The sequence below is a fragment of the Bos javanicus genome, chromosome 11, assembly GCF_032452875.1.
Source record: "Bos javanicus breed banteng chromosome 11, ARS-OSU_banteng_1.0, whole genome shotgun sequence".
Lineage (NCBI taxonomy): Eukaryota > Metazoa > Chordata > Mammalia > Artiodactyla > Bovidae > Bos > Bos javanicus.
In genome coordinates this window covers 37030430-37057726 of record NC_083878.1, presented here as the reverse complement: position 1 = coordinate 37057726, position 27297 = coordinate 37030430, and the positions used below count along the sequence as shown (strand labels likewise).

At 43.8% G+C, this 27297-nt stretch overlaps 2 protein-coding genes across 5 annotated transcripts in view; one reads left to right on the top strand and one right to left on the bottom strand.

Moving 5' to 3' along the window:
- SPTBN1 (spectrin beta, non-erythrocytic 1) overlaps positions 1 to 4582 on the bottom strand; it is a 213146-nt gene extending 208564 nt beyond the window's left edge. The window contains exons 1-2 of one of the 4 annotated variants that reach the window (XM_061432377.1): positions 3260 to 3464; positions 2528 to 2570 (exon numbers count right to left, since the gene is read on the bottom strand). The gene's annotated coding sequence lies outside the window, so the exon portion shown is untranslated. Of the gene's footprint in view, positions 1 to 2527; positions 2661 to 3259; positions 3599 to 4426 lie in introns of those variants that run through there. The other 3 variants (XM_061432375.1, XM_061432374.1, XM_061432379.1) reach the window with 3 other exon arrangements.
- On the top strand, positions 2694 to 4430 carry LOC133257017 (uncharacterized). The gene is made up of 2 exons (XM_061432382.1): positions 2694 to 3221; positions 4123 to 4430. Exons 1-2 carry the CDS (start codon positions 2694 to 2696, stop codon positions 4165 to 4167), a joined length of 573 nt encoding a protein of 190 aa, XP_061288366.1. The 3' UTR covers positions 4168 to 4430.
- Positions 4583 to 27297: the final 22715 nt, after the last annotated feature.

The following is a 27297-nucleotide window of genomic DNA, read 5'->3' as shown; positions in this document are numbered from 1 at the left end:
TCACCTCCAGAGATCTAAAGAAGTAGCTCTTTCAGCCTAGGTATTAGCTCTTTTCTTATGGAATAATGGTTTACATTCCCAACAGTCTCAATAGAAGAAACCAGGACAACCATAAACGATATTCACAGAGCATTAATTAAGCCTTGATTATGATGCAGATAGTGGTGGCGAGAACAACACAATTATGGAGCATCACATCACTGCATGTAAAAAATATATATGTTGGGCTTTAAAATTCTAAGAGTATGCTTTTAAAATGAAAAGTTTACTATCTCAATAAAAATATCAAATAATTTCCACCTGTCATGTCTATGTTTGTTTAGTAGTACTTAAAATCCATACAGCAAGACAAAATAACCACTTCAATACTCTTCCAGGGAAACTCTGCCACTGTCAAGTCTCTGCTAAGGATGTGTCTGTCACAAGGGGAGCCAGGTCTTGTCCCTTGCTCCAACAACATCACAGACAGTTGTTACTACTCTCATCCAAGGGCTGCTCTTTACTGAAAGCCTGCACAGCAGGAGACCACCAAGTGACAGCATTTTCTTCACTGGCCTGATGCTTCTCATTCTCTCTGATGAAGGTTCTGGTCAGACCAGAGCCAACAGAGCTACAAAGAGCTTGACCTAACAGAATTCTGCACCTGGTTAAGTCAGAACAGCTAAACCTCTGGTGACATCAACACAGGATATATTCTTACAACATAGTAAATCCAAAATGTTTGGATAATCCATGGAAACAATACTCCCAAACATTTCAATGCAACATGATTTTATACAACCAGCACAACAACGAAGCCCAAATCTAAAAAATTCTATATTTTAATGGCCCTCTATTACTGAAACTCAAAATGAGGCACGTAAACCACACAGTCTGCAGTAGATTCTACTTCTGTGACTGGTCTACAGAAAATCAAATGCCATTAACCTAGACTAATCAGAGATCTAAAAAATAAAAGCAGACACACCCTTGCTTTGAAACACTGATCTTCCCTTCCAGTTAGCATACTGAAATTCCCTTTTCACCTCTACATTCTAGAAAGGGGAGGGGGGAGGGGTGCACAATCTGAAATGTATCCCGTTGGCCATCCCACACTGAACTGTAGAAGTGGCATTTAGAAGGGAAATTCCTTGTGTACTACCCCATACTAAATAGACAAGGACGCTGGAACGTCTCCTTCTAACCAGATAGAGCCACACAGGCCTTAGTGGTCTGCCCTTCTCCACCCGGTCCCCATCTGCAAAAAAAAATGTGCATAAAAATATACATACATATAAACAAACAAACGCAGTCAGTTACTACCACAATCCCACTATTCATGACGGAAGACAACCCGTCTATTAAAATCAACCTGAATACCAATGTACCATCAATCATAACACTCATTTACTAAATAATCCTTAATAAAGAATCCAAATATGTCATTGTATTTGAATACAGAAAAAGCAAACGACTAAAACAAAGCAAATACAGGTTAAAGAAATCATTTACCATCTGTCAAAAACGTATGTAAATTCCTTTTAAAACAATCTACTGCATGTTAATATCTTTTAAAAATATCTCAGGGACATATGAACTAAAATATATCAATTGTTTCATTTCAAAAAATGGTTTCCTATAGGAAAAATTCATACTCAGTGTTGATCAAAGAGGTACTGTAATCCCGTAGCTGTAACGCTTCAATTAATAAATATCAACTTTCCACATATGATGAAATTGATGGAGAATTGGGTTGTGGTTTACGGATTACAGGTGATCCACCAAAAGACGCTGAGACTCCCAATATAGAGTGCACCATGGCCTCCGCACACCGCTGGGGCCGGGTCCTCTCCGCAGCCCCTCCCTACCGAGGCTGAGGTCCCTCGGTTAGAGATTACATTCCGGTCCGCAGCCGCAGGCCGACTCCCTCTGCCCCGCATTAGCACTGCAGGACACCCCTTCATCCCAGAACGGCCAACAGGCGAGGCAGCCGGGGGTCACCCCAAGAGAAGCCTCCCCCCCCCCCACAGCTAGGTGACCTGGTCCTCCTTACGCTCCATCCAGCTGAAGCAGCATGACAAGGTAGAAGCGGCTCCGGGTCTCAGCCAAGGGCAGCCCTGGGCCTGGGTGGGGCCGGGCGGGGGCCGCAGGCGCCCAGTGGCCGTGCCAAGCCCCGCCAGCGAGAAGCAGGGGAGGCTGCGATACTGCTGCATTGTGCTGCATCACGGCGAAGGCAACGGGAGCCATCCATCTTGCCAAAAAATCACATCCCCGTCCAGATAAACCCTACTGAATCCATTTTCCTCCTCCGCCGAAGCACCCCCCACACTCGCCCTCTCCTCACTCACTATCTCGCCCAGCTTTTGACTGGAAAAATAACGGGCACAGCTTGTGTACCGAGCCCCACAACACTCCTCCTCCCCCCCACCCGTATCTGATGGCAGGCACTTGGCATCTTTCCTATCACAAAAACAAAGGGAAGGCTCCCCGCAAAAGAGGGCCGCGGGCGTGGTGTGAGGGCTGATGACCAGAGGGGCTTTCAGCTCACCTCCCCAAAGTCAGGCCCGGAGGGTCCCCGCGTTGGCACAAACCTGTTGAAGAGAGGGTGGCAGGAGCTGAAGGGCGGGCGCAGCGGCAGCTCCGCGCCCCGAGGCGGCTCCCGCCCAGCCCTGGGAGAGCAGGGACCGCAGGGAGGGCGGGGGGCGGGAGTGAAGATGGGCGGGAGTGGGGGCGCCGGGCCGCCGCCTCCGGTTCAGCTGCAGCGCGGCGCAGCCGGGACCACGCCTGGCCGCATCCCCCGTACCGTTACGCTCAGAGCCCGGCCCTGTCAACGCCGCCCCCGCTCGCCACCAGCCGGGGCTAGAGGGAGGGCACCTGAAAATATACCCTTGCGTCTGCCCACTCCGCAACCACCCCCGCGCAGCGGCCCCCAGCTGGAGGGAAGAGGCGGCGGAGGGAGGAACGAGGATTCGGCCCCGGGGATGAGGCTAGGCGGCCGCGGTGCGCACCGCAGATGTGCAGCCACCTCACTGAGAAGCCCGCCGACCCCCGCCCCGCACCGCCCGAGTACTCAGAAGCACTGGGGACCCGGCTCCCCGCGCCGCCCCCGCCCGGGTTCTGCAGTTTCCCTGCCCCCACGCCGCTCCCCGGGCGTAGGGCAGCGGCGGGGCAGCGGCGTCCTCCCGGCCTGGGCCCGCGCCCCTCCTCCCGCCGCCCCGGAGCCAGCCCGGGAGGCAGCCCCAGTGAGTTGGCATCTTCCAGCCTCCGGCCCCCTACCTACCTCCCGCGGATAGGGGGGGTGGGGGCGCCGGGGTCCCGTCCTCCTCCCGCTCCTCGGCGGCCGGGCGGGTGGGCCGGGAAGCGACTCCGCGGGGCTGTCCGCGGCTGGGGCCGGGGCTCACAGGACGGGACCAGTGGGCGCTGCTGCGCGGGGCTGCGCGCTCGCTCCGGGCGGAGAGGCGGCCGAGGGAGGGACTGGAGGAATCCGCAGCCTGCACGGCAACAGCTGCACTGATTCCGGGGGCTGGGCTGGAGCGCGGGGCGGGGGGAGGAGGGGAGGGAGCTGCAGGGAGGGGGCGAGGGGCGGGGAGAGGAGCGCGCGGACGCGGACGGGCGGGCGCCGGGCGCGCGCACACACGCGCGCTCACACGTTCTCTCCCGCACACCCTCCACCCCGCCCCTGCGCTCCTCCCTCCTCGTTTGCTCGCTAGCGCCGGACCTCTGCGCTCGTCCAGAGCCCCGCAGTCGCCCACCCGGCGCCTGTTCCGCGCGCGACCCGAACCTCGGGCGCGTCCACGCTCTCCCCGCGGAGGCTCTGCCCTGGCCAAGCGCCAACCTTGTCCCCTGCCGCCGGTACTGGCCGGGGCTGGCCTGGGCAGGGTGGGCACAGACGCCGCGCTCTCCGAGCCAAGGGACGGTGGTGGCTTTGTCCCCACAGCCGGCGAAGTCCAATTTCACGTTTCATTTGAGGCTAATTCGATTATCGCCATGGAAAGGGGCAGCCTAATTTTCTACGTGACTTGTGCAGCCTCTTTTCGCCCGCGACGTTAGCGTTTGAAACGCGATGGAGAGAGCGTGTGGAGGGAGGCTTTGAAAAGTCGTTTGGTTGGTTTAGTTTTAGATCTAGCTGGTGATGCCTTATAGGTTCTGCCCGGCCTGATGAAGAGCGATGGTGACGAACCTGGGTGATGGAAGGAGAGCGGTTGTTGCTCGGCGAAGTCAACATCTTCGTCCTTCATGAGTGATTTTTCACCCTTTCCCTCGCGGTAGCTGTAATAGACCCCACAAGTGGTTCGTGCAACTCTTGCCTCCCTCGCCTGACGCCCCAACGCTCACTTTAGCCTGGTTGGGTGCCCTTCCCGAGCCGCTCCCGCGGAGTGGGGGCGTCCCCGGTGCACTGGCGACCCGGCGATGGCGGGAGGGCTGAGTTCTCCTCTTACCCACATACCGTGAGACGGACACCGGACGTTTCCTCGAGATTCGGCGAGTGTGCGAGCAGGTTCTCAACCAGTTTGCTCACCCTGTCAATCCCTCGGGCTATGTAGAAATTCTGGAACCGCCACTATTGAGGAGAAAAGATGGTGTCATCACCAGGACCACAAATAGAAACGCTCTTCAGAAAACAGTCTGGAGAAACTGACTTTCTGCCTGCTCTGTAAGTGCCCAAGGCGGCAGTGTAAGCCTTCCGAGGGAAGAGGCCTTTCTCCATTGTTTGTTTTTAAAGCCTTAAGGCTTTTCTCCTGAAGATATGACCCTCAAACCCTAAATTAAAAAAAAAAATTTTTTTTAATAATAACAATAATAATAGACCATGAGAGATCTATAAATCAACCAGGTCCACTGATTTGCGATCATGCTTATATCTCAAATCAGTGGACCTGGTAGATTTACTATATTTTTGTATGTAGTTTTAATGAATATTTAAAAATAAAACTAAACAAAATCATCTCAGCAAAGTGAAGATGATCCTTCCTTTCAGGCCTTCACCATATGTTTGAATGTTTGACCAAAGTTTATATTTGAACTGTATGAAAAAAATTGAGGAAGGCAAATAATTTAACATTTTTCTCACAAGGCTGATCACCACAGCCAGGTGAACTCTCAAAGGGCAGGTTTCTTTGTCCATTGTTTATACATAGTAGGCATTTAAAAGGTACTCAAAAAATACTTGTTGAATTGGACAGAATCAACATGTCTGTGGCTGCCCTTATTAGGTAAGGCGAAATCCGACTAGAAATAAAAGTTGTTTCCCTTTCACTTATTTTGTGCCAGAGCCCCTAGCCCCTCCCCCCCCCCCCCCACACACACAATGTTAATGAAATACCAAAGAAAACAATGGCAGTACTGAGAAATGCCTGTTTAAATTCTTTCAGTGTTATTCTGAAATTGTGACTCTCAACTGTTTCCTTTATCACAGATAACAGTATTCGAATAAATCTTCATTTGATGGATGAGTCACCTGCCGTACCCCAGTCTACTCCCCCTTACTTTAAAATTTTTTCCTTCAGAAAGGGAAGCCAGACATATCTTTAGCAAGGTACTCCAGTAAAGTGGCAGCAAGTATTCAAAAAATGTGAAAGACAAGGATTTAGAGTTTCACTGTAAATACCTGATAGCAACCTTTGGTGGGAAAAAAACATCACCCAGGAGAGCCCAGGGTATCACTGACCAGGAAAAATTAACATGTCCCCCATCCCCAAAAAAGTCAATCTGGAGAGATCACTGAAGAAGGCACATATCTCTGTAGAAGGACAGAACCGAGAAAAAGAAAAAACATTTAGGCAATAATAAAGGTAACTCAAAAGGATTATTCTTAAGTATCTCAGATGCAGCTTTGAAGTCTTTCCTCATATTAGACTTAAGGTTGATTTAAAGGAACCTAAAACTCATCAGTGTCCTCTCTGTAACTTCCTACTCTCCATTTTCAAAACCTTGTGAGTATATATGGCTTTGTCGCCAGGCATTATTTGTCTCCAATAAAGTGGATATAGCACTTTATTTCAAAAATTTTTTACAGATATATATAGTTACTTTAACTTTCCATTAGAAATGTAAGGGGAAATCTTGTCAACCTACTTATTAGTATAGACTAGGTTATGATGCTGTAACACCCAGTCCCCAAATCTCAGTATAATATGCTAGTTACGAATCAGCAAAAACTTTGTTGCTTGTACACAGTCAACTGTGGTTCCAAGAAACTCTGAGGAAGCTGTCTTCCAAATGTCAGCTCAGCATTCTGGAATACTTAGATGCTATGGTACCTTCATATCAGAAATACTTCTGCCCAGAAATGGCACAAAGTTTTCTCCACTTGCATTTTACATGACTTGCTTTGTCAGGTGACTACAACTAAAATCAAAGATTGATGAACAATAGTGATGTCTGCCACCACTTGTTTTATTTAGAAAAGAGGAAATGGTACTTTATTTACTTGATTATATTAGCCCAACTAATACCTGTATACCTACAAACTATTATGTATAAAATAAGCTACAACGACATATTGTACAACACAGAGGATACAGACAATATTTTAAAATAACAAAAAAATTATTAAGATTATAAACTTTAAGTTGTATATATTTTACCACAATAAAAATTTAGAAAAAGAAAGCCCATCTTTTATTGTACTAATTAACATGCTAAAATTTTAAAAGGACACATTTTGAAAACTTGAATAAATTTTTTTCATTTCTAATATTCTTAAACTTGACTTCCTTGTCACGCTGAACTAGTCTGAGAAGTCTCCTCATATTAGAAATGTTCCATCTGGTGATTTACACATATTTATTTTGCACTGGGGAAACCTCCAGACTTACATGTTTCAAGTATCATTACCATTAATGAATAGTTTCTGAGCACCAATAGCACATTTATTGCTCAGTAAAATAATTCATTCTTTCAATTATTCAAGAAATATGTATGCCTTAATCTGTTCTGGGCTGTGAAATAAAGCAGTGGGCAAAACAGTAAAAAAAAATCACTGCCTTCAGGGAGCTTCCATTGTAGAAGAGGGTATGATCAATAAGTACAATATATGTATGATTATTAATCTGACTATATGGTAATATAAATGTTTAGAAACAATATTTATAACATGATCAGAATAAATAGTCTCAGCTTTCTATATAGGATCTTCAAAATTTTCTGTTAACAATGGTAAGGATCATGTGTGTGCGTGCTAAGTCACCTCAGTGGTGTCCTACTCTTTGCAACCCTATGGACTGCAGCCCACCAGGCTCCTCTGTCCATGGGATTCTCCAGGCAAGAATACTGGAGTAGGTTGCCATGCCCTCTTCCAGGGGATCTTCCTGACCCAGGGATGAAACCCGTCTCTCTTGTTTCCTGCACTGGCAAGTGGAGTCTTTATCACTAGCACCACCTGGAAAGCCCAGTAAGTAGCAACTATAAAGTACTTTCCAGTTTGTACAGTGTTTTAGCAAATAACACAGAGAAGGCAATGACACCCCACTCCAGTACTTTTGCCTGGAAAATCCCATGGACAGAGGAGCCTGGTAGACTGCAGTCCATGGGGTCACTAAGAGTCAGACACGACTGAGCAACTTCACTTTCACTTTTCACTTTCATGCATTGGAGAAGGAAATGGCAACCCACTCCAGTGTTCTTGCCTGGAGAATCCCAGGGACCGGGGAGCCTGGTGGGCTGCCGTCTATGGGGTTGCACAGAGTCAGACACGACTGAAGGGACTTAGCAGCAGCAGCAAATAACATACTTTCTTGTCCTTTTGTCAGTTCTGTGAGGTAGATATTAACCCCATTTTATAAATGAGAAAACTGAGACATAATTTGAGTTTCTAAGTTTACACAAGTGCTAAGGACAGTGATATCTACTTAGAAACTAGTACATCAGAGCCGTGTGCTTGAGCATTGCATATTAATTATTAAAAAGTAGTTCTCTTTTCCAGATGAAAAAAGTTCTAGAGATGGATGGTGGTGATGGGGGCACAACAATGTGACTGAACTGATGACATTGAACTGTACATTTGAAAATGGTTAAAGTGCTAACAAATGGATAAAGATGTGATACATATAAACAAAATATTACTCACCATGAAAAGGAATGAATTTGACTCAGTGGTAGTGAGGTGGATGAACCTACAGCCTGTTATACATAGTGAAGTAAGTCAGAAAGAGAAAAATAAATATTGTATACTAATGCGAAATAAATAGGGAAACAGTGGAAACAGAGTCAGACTTTATGTTTTGGGGCTCCAAAATCACTGCAGATGGTGACTGCAGCCATGAAATTAAAAGACGCTTACTCCTTGGAAGGAAAGTTATGACCAACCTAGATAACATATTCAAAAGCAGAGGCATTACTTTGCCAACAAAGGTCTGTCTAGTCAAGGCTATGGTTTTTCCAGTGGTCATGTATGGATGTGAGAGTTGGACTGTGAAGAAGGCTGAGTGCCGAAGAATTGATGCTTTTGAACTGTGGTGTTGGAGAAGACTCTTGAGAGTCCCTTGGACTGCAAGGAGATCCAACCAGTCCATTCTAAAGGAGATCAGTCCTGAGTGTTCTTTGGAGGGAAGGATGCTAAAGCTGAAACTCCAGTACTTTGACCAATGAAAGAGTTGATTCATTGGAAAAGACTGTGATGCTGGAGGGATTGGGAGCAGGAGGAAAAGGGGACAACAGAGGATGAGACGGCTGGATGGCATCACCGACTCAATGGACGTGAGTTTGAGTGAACTCTGGGAGTTGGTGAGGGACAGGGAGGCCTGCCATGCTGCGATTCATGGGGTCGCAAAGAGTCGGACACAACTGAACGACTGAACTGAACTGAAGGCATATATATGGAATCTAGAAAAATAGTGCCGATGCAGGGAAGGAATGACGCAGACATAGAAAATGGACTTGTAGACACGGTAGGGGAAGGAGAGGGTGGGACAAATGGAGCAAGTGGTGTTGACATATATAAACTATCATATGTAAAAGAGACAGCTGGTGGGAAGTTGCTATATAACACAGGCACCCTAGCCTGGCGCTCTGTGATGACCTAGAGGGGTAGGGTGGGGGGAGGGGAGGGAGGCTCACAAGGGAGAGGATATTTGTATTATTATGGTTGATTCAAGTTGTTTGGCAGAAACTGACACAACATTGTAAAGCAATTTTTTCTCCAATTAAAAAACAAAAAGCAGTATTTTTTAAAATGTTTAAAATTATTTTTAGTACTTTATAGACTCTTTTGTCCATTGACTGTTAGTCAGCAAACGATGAAGACATATCAAAAAATAAATAAAAATGGTTAAGATGGTAAATACTATGTATATATTACTACATTTTTTTTAATTCTTAAAGTAATTCTGAATTTAGATTTCTACTCTGGAATAGTAGATTAGATGTTCTCAACGATTCTTCACTTAACCCACATGTTAGATTACACTGTTTACTTGCTGTGTTGTATGCACACTGATGTCTATGGTACAATAAACACACCCTGCTGGAAGGCTTTACTCTTCTATATCTGTGTATTTCAGTTCCCACCAGTTGTGTTGTGTATTTACCAAGGCAGTTATGTCTCTCCTCAAACTTGTTTACGCCAGTTATACTTACTATACCTAATAATTACATTTATTATAATTAAGCATTATATAAACCAATTAAATATGCGTATGAAAGAGTTCTTTCAGTGGAAACGAAGTGGTGTATTTTTGAAATGTCTGATGAAAGGCTAAAAATATTACCATCAGATTATGTGTGGTCAGTTCCATTCAATTCAGTCACTCAGTCATGTCCGATGCTTTGCGACCCCATGGACTGCAGCCCTCTAGGCTCCCCTGTCCATGGAATTTCCCAGGTAAGAATATTGGAGTGGGTTGCTATGCCCTCCTCCAGGGGATTTTCCCTACCTGGGGAATCAAACCCACGTCTCCTGCACTGGCATCTGAATTCGTTACCGCTGCTACACCTATGACACCAAAAATATGAACAATAACAAAAATAGACAAAATTGATTTTACCAAAAATAGGCAAAATGGAAACTTTTGTGCACCAAAGGACGTATAAAGAAATTGAAAAAAATCTACAGAATAGGAGAAAATATTTGCAAATCATACATCGGATAAGGATGTAGTATTCAGAATATATAAAAACCTTTCACAACTCAACAACAAAATGACAAACGACCCAATTAAGAAATAGGCAAAAGAGTTGAGTAGAATTTTCTCCAAAGAAGATACATGAATGATCAACAAGCCTGTGAAAATATGTTCAATATTATTAGTCATAGGGAAATGAAACCACTAGGATCGAGGGTAGCTTTAATTAAAACAACAACAAAAAAAAGTAAAATGAAAGAGATGAAATTTGTGGTCACGAGAGATGTTGGATGTGGGGAAGGTAGACAAAGATGATCAAAAGGTACAAATTTCCAGCTATAAAATAAATAATGTACAACATGATGACAACTGCTCCAGGATGTGTGTGAAAGTTTTTTTTTTCTTTTTTTAAATTTTTTAAATTTTTTTCGTATACATGTGTTCCCCATCCTGAACCCTCCTCCCTCCTCCCTCCCCACACCATCCCTCTGGATCGTCCCAGTGCACTTTCTGCGTCCCAGAAAGTTTTTGAGACAGTAAATCCTAACAGTTCTCATCATAAGACAAAAAAAAATTTTTAATTTTGTATATTTAAGAGATGATGGATATTAACTAAACTTGATATTTACATAATCATTTCAGGACACATGTAAGTCAAGTCACTACGTTGTATACCTTAAACCTATACAGTGCTATATGTCAATTATATCTCAACAAAATTAGGGGGAGGGAACAGAAAATAATCATTACTGGTGAGAATGTGGAGGAATTGGAATCCCATGCATTGTTGGTGGGAATGTAAAGTGGTATAGCTGCTGTGGGAAACAGTTTGGCAGTCCTTCGAAAAGTTAAACTAAATTACCATATGATAATTCCACTCCTAGCTATATTCCCGGAAGAATTGAAAACAGGTACTCAAACACCTGGATACAAATATTCATAGTAGCACTATTCACAATAGCCAAAAGGTGGAGACGATGCAAAAGTTCATCAGTGGATGGATACTGTGTTGGATACACACAGTGGAATACTACTCATCCATGAAAAGAATGAAACACTGGTACATGCTACAGTGTTTTGGTACATTGTACACTTAGCATATGAACCCTTAGCATAAAATGAAAAAAGCCAGGCCCCAAAGTCATATGTTTTATGATTCCATTTATATAACATATTCAGAATGGGTAAATCCATACAGGAGAAAACAGGTTGTGGTTACCAGGGCCTGGTGGAGGCATGGGGATGAGAATGGGATATAACTGTTTAATGGGTATGGAGTTCTATTTTGGAGTCATGAAAATGTTTTAGAACTAGATAGAGGCAATAATTGCATAACAGCAAATATACTAAATATCGCTGAAACAGTTGCTTTAACATGGACCAGTTCAGTTCAGTTCAGTTGCTCAGTCATGTCCAACTCTTTGCAACCCCGTGAATCGCAGCACGCCAGGCCTCCCTGTCCATCACCAACTCCTGGAGTTTACCCAAACTCATGTCCATCAAGTCGGTGATGCCATCCAGCCATCTCATCCTCTGTCGTCCCCTTCTCCTCCTGCCCCCAATCCCTCCCAGCATCAGAGTCTTTTCCAATGAGTCAACTCTTCGCATGAGGTGGCCAAAGTACTGGAGTTTCAGCTTCAGCATCAGTCCTTCCAATGAACACCCAGGGATGGAACACCCTTTAGGATGGACTGGTTGGATCTCCTTGCAGTCCAAGGGACTCTCAAGAGTCTTCTCCAACACCACAGTTCAAAAGCATCAATTCTTTGGCGCCCAGCTTTCTTCACAGTCCAACTCTTACATCCATACATGACCACTGCAAAAACCATAGCCTTGACTAGACAGATCTTTGTTGGCAAAGTAATGCCTCTGCTTTTTAAAATGGATACCTTTATATTATTTGAATTTCATTCAGTTTTTAAATGTAAATAAAAATTGAAAAAAAATTTATTCCCCATTTAGCATCATTTTTAACAACCAACCAACCACTTGTCACATCAGGTGAATGGGCTTCTGCATATTCTTTAACACTTTCCTGCATGCTCCTCTTGAGAAAGGGTTTATCACAGTTAACCTCTCAGATATAAACTAGTTATTCCACTTGCATATTTTCAGGCAGCTTGATTGTAATTATCCCACCACATGAATATAAAAGCGATTCTGAGTCCTTATTGTTTGAATAAAACTAGAAATTTTAGAAAAGAGTTTCTTGGAATCTCCTTTTGGTCAGTAGCAGCTGAGAATGAGGAGGGGAAGAGAGCAGAGTGCAAAGGCTCCAGGTAACAACCTGCACTTTTCTTCTTCTTCTCAACCTGCACCGTCCAGTACAATAACCACCAACCACACATGGCTCGGAGAAGGCAATGGCATCCCACTCCAGTACTCCTGCCTGGAAAATCCCATGGACAGAGGAGCCTGGTAGGCTGAAGTCCATGGGGTCGCCAAGAGTCCAACACGACTGAGTGACTTCACTTTCACTTTTCACTTTCATGCATTGGAGAAGGCAATGGCAACCCACTCCAGTGTTCTTGCCTGGAGAATCCCAGGGATGGGGAAGCCTAATGGGTTGCCGTCTATGAGGTTGCACAGAGTCGGACACGACTGAAGCGACTTAGCAGCAGCAGCACACATGGCTAGTGAGCACTTACATTTTATGAAATTTGTATACATACTAAAATCAGAGACTTAGTTTTTAAAAAGTGGAAATATCTCTGTTTTAAAAATATCAGTTGTATGTTGTAATGATACTATCTTGGATATGTGCTGTGCTTAGTCGCTCAGTTGTGTCTGACTTTTGCGACCCCATGGACCATAGCCCACCAGGCTCCTCTGTCCATGGAGATTCTCCAGGCAAGAATACTAGAATGGGTTGCCATGTCCTCCTCCAGGAGATCTTCCCAACCCAGAGATCGAACCCAGGTCTTCCACATTACAAGCAGATTCTTTACCATCTGAGCCACCAGGGAAGCCCAAGAACACTGGAGTGGGTAGCCTATCCGTCGTCCAGGGGAACTTCTGGACCCAGAAATTGAACTGAGATCTCCTGAAATGCAGGCAGATTCTTTACCAGCTGAACTACCTGGGAAGCATCTCAGGTATAATGGGTTAAAAGTTTTTTAAATTCACCTTTTCTTATTTTTTTTCAAATATAACTATTGCAAAATTTTAAAATTATGTATATGGCTCACATTATAATTCTATTGAGTAACTCTGTTCCAGACATTTTCAATAGGGACCTCAATCACTGGCATCCTGACTATTTAAGTTTAGGAAACTGAAGAAAAGCAACTAGAATTTGGAATATGCCACAAAACAAAGACTCCAAAGTGAGGTCGTTTCCAACTCCCAGGCTTCCCATAATGCCTCCATCATAACGGCCTTGGTATCTGTGGGCAGCAAGCCATGATTCTTCTTGAAAGCAGAAGGTAGGCATGGCTAATGCCTTCATGACTGGTGTCATTCTTTTGGAAAGTCCAAAGATGACCTTGGCAATGACATCATGCCATTGCCTCAAGATAAACCGCCCACCCACCCCAATTTGACATATTTTACCAGCCTATGTAAAGGATTCCAGAAGTGGACTAGATTCGTGCCTAGAATTCATTCAAGAAATGGCAAAAATTCATAGGCTGATGGATGAGGATTCCTGGGTTGGGAAGTTCCTTTGAAGAAGAGATAGGCTACCCACTCCAGTGTTCTTGGGCTTCCCTGTTCCCTGAACAGTGTTAAGTGTTCTTCCCTAAAGAATCCGCCTACAATGTGGGAAACCTGGGTTCAATCCCTGGGTTGGAAAGATCCCCTGGAGGAGGGCATGGCAAACCATTCCAGTATTCTTGCCTGGAGAATCCCCATGGACAGAGGAGCTTGGCGTGCTACAGTTCATGGGGTCGCAAAAAGTCAGACACGACTGAGCGACTGAACTGAACTGATGGGTGAGGAATGAGAAACAGAGAGAAAAACCACTTCCCTCCAGAGGTCAGAGAAGTCTAACATGTAGCTGGTCTGAGGGGAAACTCTTTGGTCTGGATTTTGTGATTGGATCTTGTCCCCCTAATCACACTTCTGACATCGGGGCATCCTTATTTCCCATCCTGTGCCCTCAGATACTGGGTGAGTGGGGATGTGAGGTTACAGCACAAATGTTACATCTGATTCTCAGAACATGACAAAAACAATATCTGAACATTTGCCTTAGAGGCAATGAAATTCTGACCTTGCCTATTCTTCATGGTATGCAGACTGGTTCTGGGTTCTTTATTTTACACACATATTGGAAATAAGAGTTCAATTTTAATAATAAACCTTCATTTAAGACTGAAACTGAGGCCCTTAAAAAATCACAAAAAGAAATATTTGCTAAATTTCAGTTAATATGCATTTTCCTCAAATGCGATAAAAGGTATAATAATTTTTTGTTATCGCTTTAACATTATTATTTTTACAATGTATTTATAGGCATGGGTTTCCCTGGTGGCTCAGCAGTAAAGTATCCATCTGCAATGCAGGAGACTTGCAGATGTGGATTTGATCCTTGGGTCAGGAAGGTCCCCTGGAGAAGGAAATAGCAACCCACTCCAGTACTCTTCCCTGAGAAATCCCATGAACAGAGGAGCCTAGCAGGCTACAGTCCACTGGGTCACAGAAGAATCATAGATGACTTAGTAACTGAACAACAACAATTTATAGGCACTCTGTTAAGTACTTTACATGTACTTATTTAACCCTCACAACTAATCTATATGGTATGTACTAATTGTCTCCATCTTATTGATGAAGAAACTGAAGCACAAAGAGGTTGGGTTAGTTGCCTGAGGTCTTAAAACTAACAGGTGATGAAAACAGAATTCAAACCCAGGTCCATCTGACACCAAAGCTGTTTCCAAAAGTTTGAAAAGAGAAATAGGATCTTAGTCATTTTACTACAGGCTTTAAAAGCAAACAGTGATTCGAGATACGTGGTCAAAGTCATCTTAAAAAAAAAAAAACTGACATAGTTCTAATAAAACGTTAAAAAGATATTTTTCAGGCAAAGGCTGTAAGGATGTGTCTAAGTTTGAAAAAATGTTAAGCACCTGGATTCTTGTGCTTATGTTTCAAAGTTCACCCAACTTGAAAGTCATCCGTTCCTTAATAAGTGCTGCCAATGTGGAATAAGAAAAAAATACTTGAAACAGAAAACCCCCCTGTGTTTAGTGAACAGAGCTGTATTGTTGTTTGTTTTCTGAAGGGGACAGGAGGATGGAGTAGAGGTGGGAGTGTTTGTTTTTATGAGGTCTGCTTTGAAAAGCTCTTCTGAAGTCTTCCCAGGAGCAGCCAGGCGGGATGCTGGGGTTTGATACGGTACCTGCTGGGTCAGTATGGGCCCTTCTCAGCTGCAAGTAATTGACACTCAGGAGTCTCTCCAAAGAGGACCTGAGACCAAAGCAAGCTGAGAAAAATCATATACTGGATTTCTGATTGCTGCGGGACTCTGGTAGGAGCAAAAATATTTTGAGGTCTAAGTTTCTTATGGTGGTGGGCTAACTGAATTTGAGAACTGAAGATTTACCCAGTTGGTGGGAAGATTTATGCAGAGGGGTAGATTATATGGGGAGGTTATCCAAAAGCTTTCTCTAAATTATGTTTTGGTTATCAGCAGGTAGGTGCAACTGTCTCCTGTCCATGAGAGAAGAGCCGACTCCAGTCATAAATTCCTTTAATTTGCCCTCCAAGTGGACCTGAGAATTTGCTTAGACTGACCCTGTCCCCCTCCTTAACTGAATTCTCCCACATCTTCCAGAAAGGGTAGGGGTGCTGATGCTGGAGTCAGGGGCCTTTCACACAATGACTGGCCACACCCCAGACAGCTGAAGGCCTCTGGTTTCCGAGCATCTGTGTCAGAAACTGGACACATCATGTGGCTCACTGGAGAAAAAAACTCCAGGAACATATCAACTGCCAAAGTTTCTTCTTTCCAATGACAAGCTTGCCATAGGGATTTATACCCCAGTACAAAGCTGTGGCAATAAATTGGTAAATCATTCCTTAGTTCCTTCCTAGCCTCACTGAAAACTGAAAATCAACAAGATAAATATCTGGTTTTGTTTAAAATACAGTCACAGTCAGAGTCTTCTCTTTTAACTCTAGCTTTTTCTTTGCCAAAGCAATACAGTCACATTTTAAAATAAACAAAATGGTATTGAAAGGTATAAAATGGTATTGAAATTCTCTCTCTCACTCTGTCCCCACTCACCTCACAGCCCCACCTCCATTTCCCATGGGTAACCACTTTTATTTTTTATTTTTTTTTCAGACATAATCATTAATCATATTATCCTGAGTTATCCAGGAATATTTGTAAATCTTTCAGATTTTTTTTTAACTTTACAATATTGTATTGGTTTTGCCATATATCAACATGAATCCACCACTGGTATACACGTGTTCCCCATCCTGAACCCTCCTCGCTCCTCCCTCCCCGTACCATCCATCTGAGTCGTCCTAGTGCACAATCCCCAAGCATCCAGTATCCTGCATCAAACCTGGACTGGCGACTCATTTCATATATGATATTATTCATGTTTCAATGCCATTCTCCCAAATCATCCCACCCTCTCCCTCTCCCACAGAGTCCACAAGACTGTTCTATACATCAGTGTCTCTTTTGCTGTCTCGTATACAGGGTTATTGTTCAGTTCAGTTCAGTTCAGTCGCTCAGTCATGTCCGACTCTTTGCAACCCCATGAATCGCAGCATGCCAGGCCTCCCTATCCATCACCAACTCCTGGACTTCACTCAGACTCACGTCCATTGGGTCAGTGATGCCATCCAGCCATCTCATCCTCTGTCATCCCTTTCTCCTCCTGCCCCCAATCCCTCCCAGCATCAGAGTCTTTTCCAATGAGTCAACTCTTCGCATGAGGTGGCCAAAGTACTGGAGTTTCAGCTTTAGCATCATTCCTTCCAAAGAAATCCCAGGGCTGATCGCCTTCAGAATGGACTGGTTGGGTCTCCTTGCAGTCCAAGGGACTCTCAAGAGTCTTCTCCAACACCACAGTTCAAAAGCATCAATTCTTCGGCACTCAGCCTTCTTCACAGTCCAACTCTCACATCCATACATGATCACAGGAAAAATCATAGCCTTGACTAGACGGACCTTTGTTGGCAAAGTAATGTCTCTGCTTTTGAATATGCTATCTAGGTTGGACATAACTTTCCTTCCAAGGAGTAAGCGTCTATTAATTTCATGGCTGCAGTTACCATTTGCAGTGATTTTGGAGCCCCCAAAAATAAAGCCTGACACTGTTTCCACTGTTTCCCCATCTATTTCCCATGAAGTGATGGGACCAGATGCCATGATCTTCGTTTTCTGAATGTTGAGCTTTAAGCCAACTTTTTCACTCTCCACTTTCACTTTCATCAAGAGGCTTTGTAGTTCCTCTTCACTTTCTGCCATAAGGGTGGTGTCATCTGCATATCTGAGGTTATTGATATTTCTCCTGGCAATCTTGATTCCAGCTTGTGTTTCTTCCAGTACAGCATTTCTCATGATGTACTCTGCATATAAGTTAAATAAACAGGGTGACAATATACAGCCTTGACGTACTCCTTTTCCTATTTGGAACCAGTCTGTTGTTGCATGTCCAGTTCTAACTGTTGCTTCCTGACCTGCATACAGATTTCTCAAGAGGCAGATCAGGTGGTCTGGTATTCCCATCTCTTTCAGAACCATCTTTCTAAATTCCATATATATGCATTTGTATACTGTATTGGTGTTTTTCTTTCTGGCTTACTTCACTCTGTATAATAGGCTCCAGTTTCATTCACCTCATTAGAACTGAATCAAATGTATTCTTTTTAATGGCTGAGTAATACTCCATTGTGTATATGTACCACAGCTTTCTTTTTTTTTTTTAATTTTATTTTATTTTTAAACTTTACATAATTGTATTAGTTTTGCCAAATATCGAAATGAATCCGCCACAGGTATACCTGTGTTCCCCATCCTGAGCCCTCCTCCCTCCTCCCTCCCCATACCTCCCTCTGGGTCATCCCAGTGCACCAGCCCCAAGCATCCAGTATCGTGCATCGAACCTGGACTGGCGACTCGTTTCATACATGATATTATACATGTTTCAATGCCATTCTCCCAAATCTCCCCATCCTCTCCCTCTCCCACAGAGTCCATAAGACTGATCTATACATCAGTGTCTCTTTTGCTGTCTCGTACACAGGGTTATTGTTACCATCTTTCTAAATTCCATATATATGCGTTAGTATACTGTATTGGTGTTTTTCTTTCTGGCTTACTTCACTCTGTATAATAGGTTCCAGTTTCATCCATCTCATTAGAACTGATTCAAATGTATTCTTTTTAATGGCTGAGTAATACTCCATTGTGTATATGTACCACAGCTTTCTTATCCATTCATCTTCTGATGGGCATCTAGGTTGCTTCCATGTGCTGGCTATTATAAACAGTGCTGCGATGAACATTGGGGTATACATGTCTCTTTCAATTCTGGTTTCCTCAGTGTGTATGCCCAGCAGTGGGATTGCTGGATCATAAGGCAGTTCTATTTCCAGTTTTTTAAGGAATCTCCACACTGTTCTCCATAGTGGCTGTACTAGTTTGCATTCCCACCAACAGTGTAAGAGCGTTCCCTTTTCTCCACACCCTCTCCAGCATTTATTGCTTGTAGACTTATGGATCGCGGCCATTCTGACTGGAGTGAAATGGTATCTCATAGTGGTTTTGATTTGCATTTCTCTGATAATGAGTGATGTTGAGCATCTTTTCACGTGTTTGTTAGCCATCTGTATGTCTTCTTTGGAGAAATGTCTGTTTAGTTCTTTGGCCCATTTTTTGATTGGGTCATTTATTTTTCTGGAATTGAGCTGTAGGAGTTGCTTGTATATTTTTGAGATTAGTTGTTTGTCAGTTGCTTCATTTGCTATTATTTTCTCCCATTCTGAAGGCTGTCTTTTCACCTTGCTAATAGTTTCCTTTGTTGTGCAGAAGCTTTTAAGTTTAATTAGGTCCCATTTGTTTATTTTTGCTTTTATTTCCAATATTCTGGGAGGTGGGTCATAGAGAATACTGCTGTGATGTATGTCGGAGAGTGTTTTGCCTATGTTCTCCTCTAGGAGTTTTATAGTTTCTGGTCTTACATTTAGATCTTTAATCCATTTTGAGTTTATTTTTGTGTATGGTGTTAGAAAGTGTTCCAGTTTCATTCTTTTACAAGTGGTTGACCAGTTTTCCCAGCACCACTTGTTAAAGAGATTGTCTTTAATCCATTGTATATTCTTGCCTCCTTTGTCAAAGATAAGGTGTCCATATGTGCGTGGATTTATCTCTGGGCTTTCTATTTTGTTCCATTGATCAATATTTCTGTCTTTGTGCCAGTACCATACTGTCTTGATAACTGTGGCTTTGTAGTAGAGCCTGAAGTCAGGCAGGTTGATTCCTCCAGTTCCATTCTTCTTTCTCAAGATAGCTTTGGCTATTCAAGGTTTTTTGTATTTCCATACAAATTGTGAAATTATTTGTTCTAGCTCTGTGAAGAATACCGTTGGTAGTTTGATAGGGATTGCATTGAATCAAAAAGCTATATATGACAAACCCACAGCAAACATTATCCTCAATGGTGAAAAATTGAAAGCATTTCCTCTAAAGTCAGGAACAAGACAAGGGTGCCCACTCTAACCACTACTATTCAAGATAGTTTTGGAAGTTTTGGCCACAGCAATCAGAGCAGAAAAAGAAATAAAAGGAATCCAAAGTGGAAAAAAAGAAGTAAAACTCTCACTATTTGCAGATGACATGATCCTCTACATAGAAAATCCTAAAGATTCCACCAGAAAATTACTAGAACTAGTCAATGATTATAGTAAAGTTGCAGGATATAAAATCAACACACAGAAATCCCTTGCATTCCTATACACTAATAATGAGAAAATAGAAAGAGAAATTAAGGAAACAATTCCATTCACCATTGCAACGAAAAGAATAAAGTACTTAGGAATATATCTACCTAAAGAAACTAAAGACCTATGTATAGAAAACTGTAAAACACTGGTGAAAGAAATCAAAGAGGACACTAATAGATGGAGAAATATACCATGTTCATGGATTGGAAGAATCAATATAGTGAAAATGAGTATACTACCCGAAGCAATTTATAGGCAACCACTTTTAAAAATGTCTGTGTACTCTAGGGATTTCCTTGGTGCTCCAGTGGCTAAGACTCCATGCTTCCAATGCAGGAAGCATGGGTTCAATCCCCAGTCAGGGAACTAGATCCTGCATGCCTTAGCTACAGATCCTGCAACTCAGACTCACTGCAGCCAAATAAATAAATAAATAAATTTCTATGTATTCTAACAGGGAACCTCTCTCTCTAAAAGAGATACCTGCTCAGCATCTCTTTGTGCTATGTTTAGTCACTGAGCCACGTCTGACTCTTTGTGACTCCATGGACTGTATTTCGCCAGGCTCCGCTGTCTGTGGGGATTCTCCAAGCAAGAATACTAGGGTGGGTTGCCATGCCCTCCTCCAGGGGATCTTCCCAACTCAGGGATCGAACCTGGGTTTCCCACATTGCAGGCGGATTCTTTACCATCTGAGCCACCAGGGAAGCCCAAGAATACTGGAGTGGGTAGACTATCCCTTCTCCAGGGGATCTTCCTTACCTAGGAATCAAACTGGGGTCTCCTGCATTGCAGACGGATTCTTTACCAGCCAGAGACCAGGGTCTCTTTAGGCGTGTATAAATAAGACTTGCCCAAGATTACAGAGTGGTTGTTCTGGGACCAGATTCCAGATTTCCTGATTCCCATCCTGAAGTTGCCCCTGATAGATCACACTGTTCAGTGCTCTCTGTGTGTGTGTGTGTGTGTGTGTGTGTGTGTGTGTGTTGCTCCTCTAGGAGCATAAAATTCCCTGGATCCAAAGTGAACATGACAAAAGCCACTAGAGAGCTATGAAGCCCTGAGGAGAGTCCTTTGAAGAGGAAGATAACCAGGTTAAGGGAAATCTGGCAAAGCTTCATCAGGAAGGTAGTGTTCATGGTTGGGTCTGGAAGAATGGGTAGGATTTCATCAGATAGAACAAGGTTAAGAAGGACATTCCAGGTGAAGAGATCAGCAAGAGCAAAGACCTGGATGTGGGAAAGCATCAGGGGTAAGTTTGGGTATCCAAGAGCCACATATGTCTGGAATATGAAATATAATTAGAAGATAAAACTACTGTAGCTTGAATGAGATTATTGAGCACTTCAGTTCAGATCAGTCACTCAGCTGTGTCCAAATCTTTGCGACCCCATGGACTGCAGCACACCAGGTGTCTCTGTTTATCACCAACTCCTGGAGCTTGCTCAAACTCATGTCCATCGAGTCAGTGATGCCATACAACCATCTCATCCTCTGTTGTCCCCTTCCCCTCCTGTCTTCAATCTTTCCCAGCATCAGGGTCTTTTCCAATGACTCAGTTCTTCACATCAAGTGGCCAAAGTATTGGAGCTTCACCTTTAGCATCACTCCTTCCAATGAATATTCAGGACTGATTTCCTTTAGGATTGGCTGTTTGACCTCCTTGCAGTCCAAGGGACTCTCAAGAGTCTTCTCCAACACCACAGTTCAGAAGCATCAATTCTTTGGTGTTCAGCTTTCTTTATGGTCCAACTCTCAAATCCATACAGGACTACTGGAAAACCACAGCTTTGACTAGACAGACTTTTGTCGGCAAAGTAATGAGCGCCTTACACAAAGTATTATTCTGAGTGCTTTATCAGTGTGCTTTAATCTTCACAATGCTTTGAAGCAGTTACCATTATTAGCTCCATTTTCCAGGTGGGAACACTCAAGCAAAGACAGGGTAGGTAACTGGCCTTAAATCACAATTCATGCAGCTAGTAAGTTTACATTCTAGACAGTCTGGCTTTAAAAGAGTGATAATATTTATTCCTGTTACTGGGAAATGAGACTGAACAAAAAAGTGGTTGTTTTAGAAAGGATATTGGAACACTTGTTGAAACACAGATTTATTCTATCATGAATTACAAAGAAAAGGAGGTAAATGTTTATTAAATATACACTATATCTTCAAAATATGACAGATCGATTTATTTTCTTTTTTAAATTAAATTTTAAATTAATTTAAAAAGAAAGATCTTAGGGAGCCAGCAATGCTACAGAAACACAGGATTAAAGGCTTACCTGGAGAAAGACCCTAGTACTGGCAGAGAGATTAGAGGGACTGTGAGTTTAAAGTCTGAGATCTAAAGAGAAAAGAGTAGACTAGCCAGTGGTTACCCTCCCAGGCCATGCTTGACCTCTGCTTGGGTTCATTCCAGGAGGAAAGAAAAGGGCAGGGAGGTAGGGGGCTTCTCAGCAAAGCTGGCTTCAGCTCTAGTCGTCTCACTGCTGCTGCTGCTAAGTCGCTTCAGTCGTGTCCGACTCTGTGCGACCCTAGAGATGGCAGCCCACCAGACTCCCCCATCCCTGGGATTCTCCAGGCAAGGACACTGGATTTGTCTCACTACCCACCCCGTTTAAGGAGTTCCAGATTAAGAGTTTAACAACATATGGCACCTAGTCTGTCAATCAGGAGAAGGGAACTCATTCCAGGTTCCCAGAAATCTACCTCAGATCTGAGAGTGTCCAGGGCTACAGTAGAGCTCCTCTGGCCAACCAGCAGTCACTTGGTCGGTCGTGTGACCTTGACCCCATTTCCAGGATGGGATTTAGCCAGAGGGAGTACAGGGATCCCAGCCCCAAGCCTTTTGAGGTTCTATTAGACAGACAGGGCAAGAGGGAAACCGGTGGGGGCAGCAACTCTGGCTGGACAGAGTGAAGGCTAGACACAAAGCAGAACCATGGTGTCTAGAGCATCTAGAATTGCTCCCCAGCCTGTCTCAGCTTAGCCTGGATCTCGTCTTCACCTGGATCTCGTCTGCTCCTGAGCTGTCCCTGTCATGGCAAGTCGATCTCTGGCCCCACCACCAAAGACCCAATGTGAGTCAGGCGGACAAAGTTCATTGGTTTGTTAACTGTAGTACAGTCAATCTGTCACCTCTTCTTCAGCAGGGGTTTCTCTATATATGTCAGCCCAGTTTGTCCCCAAGTTCACTCATCTTCCCATTTGGTTACAGGTTCACTCCTCTGCCTGAGTCACAGAAGGCTCTTGCTCCGGCGCCTTGACCACCCACTCCTCACTTCCCTCAGGTGTAACAACATCCCAGGTTTACTCAGCTGGATGGGTTCTTGAGCCTTTAACTGAGCAGTGAAGGTCAGCATCTCAGATCCTGAGACACCAGCAAGGCCAGAGAGCAGGGCAGAAGGGCAGGCAGGAGGTTATTTATGTCTTCCACAGACTTGGAATCCTGTGCTACTTGGACATCAGGGTGTCTGAAGGCAGCTGGTGCCGGCTCCACTGGGTGTCCACCAGCATGTGGGTCCCAGGTTCACTCCTTGGCACTGTGGTGGAGCCGAGGGCAGGTGGGCAGAGCTAGATTTATTCTCTACATAATTTAAATGGGAAAACTAGGACCCTAAGAGGGTCCATTCATGCTAAGTCGCTTCAGTCATGTCTGACTCTGACCCTCATGTGTGACCCATGGACTGTAGCCCACCAGGCTCCTCTGTCCATGGAATTCGCTGGGCAAGAATACTGGACTGGGTTGCCATGCCCTCCTCCAGGAGCTCTTCCCGACCCAGGGTTCAAACCCGCGTCTCTTGTGTCTCCTGCCTTGAAGGTGGGTTCTTTACCACTAGTGCCACCTGGGAAGCCCCTGAGAGTGTGAATTATTCAAATTCTCAAAGTTGTCAAGGGGCAGAGAAAGCCTTTGAAGACCCCATGTACCAGCAAAAGCCAGTGCTCTTGCTCATCTAAACATAGCCCACAGAATGCTAGTCCAGGGCCTAGAGAGGAATGGGCTTCTGGGGTGAGCCTGGCTTGGGAAACGCTCAGATGATCCAAAACAGACCTTAATACAACTGCAGATTTTCTCAGATGTCAATACACTACCATACTTCATAAGGTATATGTCTCACATTTCTGAAGCTAATTTTATCATGATGTCCTCCTCTCCCACCACTCCCAAGCCCTTTGTTCAGATCACATTCAGTGGAAATGGCCCTGGGAGGTCACTGACTAGTTTGGGAAAGCCTACATAGAGCATCCCGAAGAAAGGAAGGAAAGGTGTGTTTCCTGATCACCTGGGTCTGTGGCCTCTCTTCGTAGATACACAACACTGAAATACAAAGGGCACTTGAATCTTACTTCCTGAGAACTGCACAGAAAAGACCTTATCTAAACTTCCACATCTCAGAAACCCAGTATGTTTGGGTTTTTGTTTTTGTCTTTGTTTAATTGTTTGCTTTAGGGATCAAAATGGAAAAACTTGATATGCTTTCTATGGTAGAAATCTCCCAATTCCTAGTCTAGTTTTTTCATACTCTAAGTAAATGTGTTTGGATGTCAGAAACCAAAAAATATATGTAGATCATGCTGGATTGGGTTATCCCTGTGAACTTAATTTCCAATTAGCTGGTGGTTTAATATGTAATCCACGGTTGCTCTCTTATCACTATAGTGATATGATAACATGTCCAAAAAAGAATACCTTCACCCTCTCCCTTCTGAAAATCCTCATAAAGTATAAAACTTACACATGGCATGACTGAACTAAGCAAAATTTTAGGCATTAAGAAAGGATTCTGTCAATCTTAAACACTGTGAAAATAATACTCTTTGACTGGCTACACATTCTACCTATCAAAGGACATTTTTGTAGGCAACTGTTAATACATTTAGTAAGTTGGGTGGAGTTTCCTTTTCAATTTTGGTAGTATTTTAAGAATTTGGGGAAGGATTGTTGGAATGACCAAAATGCTATTGATGGTGGTTTTATTACCCAATGTGCATGAATGCTAAATCGCTTCAGTCGTGTCTGACTCTTTGTGACCCTATGGACCATAGTCTGCCAGGCTCCTCAGTCCATGGGATTCTCCAGGCAAAAATACTGGAGTGAGTTGCCATTTCCTCCTCCAAGAGGATCTTCCCGACTGAGGGACTGAACCCACGTCTCTTACGTCTCTTATATCTCGTGAATTGGCAGGCAAGTTCTTCTACTACTAGCACAGCCTGGGAAGCCCTTGTTACCAATAAGCTGACCTAATTTTAAGAATAAAAAGGCTACTTAATAACATTTGTTCTTATTTTGAAAGCTGGGGTGTGGGTTTCAAATTTTTGCAAAAACTTATAGAATCACTTGTAGTGTTATTTTGTAGTCTAGGGGATGTTTGAGAGTGATCAGTTTAGGTATAACAACTGTGCATGTGTGCGTGCTTAGTCGCTCAGTCGTGTTCAACTCTTCACAACCCCGTGGACTGTAGACCGCCAGGCTCCTCTGTCCATGGGATTTTCCAGGCAAGGATATTGGAGCAGGTTGCCATTTCCTCCTCCAGGGGATCTTCCCGACTGAGGGATTGAACCCATGTCTCTTATGTCTCCTGCTTGGCAGGCAGATTCTTTATCACTGAGCCACCTAGTAAGCCCCAAGACAGAACTGAGTGTTCTTTTTGTCTTATAAGAAATTTTTTGTAATAAGTAGTTTACTGCTGCTGCTGCTACTGCCACTAAAACTTAATTTTCACCACTCAAAGCTGTGAAGTCTAGGCTCCCTTTTTTATCAACTGCATTATTACTAGAAGGTGGGATGTTGAGGTTTATCATCAGTTCATTTTTTATCCTTAGCTTATATGAGAAAAGGAGCCCAAAGGAAAATTCAAATTAAAAAAATGTGTTCATTCATAATCTTTCTTAGGCCAAAGTGAATAGTATATAGTAAAGGAAATGCTGCTGCTACTGCTGCTGCTAAGTTGCTTCAGTCGTGTCCGACTCTGTGCGACCCCATAGACGGCAGCCAATCAGGCTCCCCCGTCCCGGGGATTCTCCAGGCAAGAACACTGGAGTGGGCTGCCATTTCCTTCTCCAGTGCATGAAAGTGAAAAGTGAAAGTCAAGTTGCTCAGTCATGTCCGACTCTTCGCGACCCCATGGACTGCAGTCGACCAGGCTCCTCCGCCCGTGGGATTTTCCAGGCAAGAGTACTGGAGTGGGGTGCCATTGCCTTCTCTGAAGCAAATGCTAGTGAAGCAGATTGGAAAATGGAACAGGAACTGAGGATAATGCTAATTGCAACAGAATACAGATCCATCCCTAACCTAATTAATTACCACTATAAATATCTTTTTTCTCTTGGAAACCATATCAGATCAGATCAGTCGCTCAGTCGTGTCCGACTCTTTGCAACCCCATGAATTACAGCATGCCAGGCCTCCCTGTCTATCACCAACTCCCGGAGTTCACTCAGACTCACATCCATCGAGTCAGTGATGCCATCCAGCCATCCCATCCTCTGTCGTCCCCTTCTCCTCTTGCCCCCAATCCCTTCCAGCATCAGAGTCTTTTCCAATGAGTCAACTCTTTGCATGAGGTGGCCAAAGTACTGGGGTTTCAGCTTTAGCATCATTCCTTCCAAAGAAATCCCAGGGCTGATCTCCTTCAGAATGGACTGGTTGGATCTCCTTGCAGTCCAAGGGACTCTTAAGAGTCTTCTCCAACACCACAGTTCAAAAGCATCAATTCTTCAGTGCTCAGCCTTCTTCACAGTCCAACTCTCACATCCATACATGACCACAGGAAAAACGATAGCCCTGACCAGACGAACCTTTGTTGGCAAAGTAATGTCTCTGCTTTTGAATATGCTATCTAGGTGGGTCATAACTTTCCTTCCAAGGAGTAAGCGTCTTTTAATTTCATGGTTGCAGTCACCATCTGCAGTGATTTTGGAGCCCAGAAAAATAAAGTCTGAAACTGTTTCCACTGTTTCCCCATCTACTTCCCATGAAGTGATGGGACTGGATGACATGATCTTCATTTTCTGAATGTTGAGCTTTAAGCCAACTTTTTCGCTCTCCACTTTCACTTTCATCAAGAGGCTTTGTAGTTCCTCTTCACTTTCTGCCATAAGGGTGGTGTCATCCGCATATCTGAGGTTATTGATATTTCTCCCAGCAATCTTGATTCCAGCTTGTGCTTCTTCCAGCCCAGCATTTCTCATGATGTACTCTGCATATAAGTTAAATAAATAGGGTGACAATATACAGCCTTGACGTACTCCTTTTCCTATTTGGAACCAGTCTGTTGTTGCATGTCCAGTTCTAACTGTTGCTTCCTGACCTGCATACAAATTTCTCAAGAGGCAGATCAG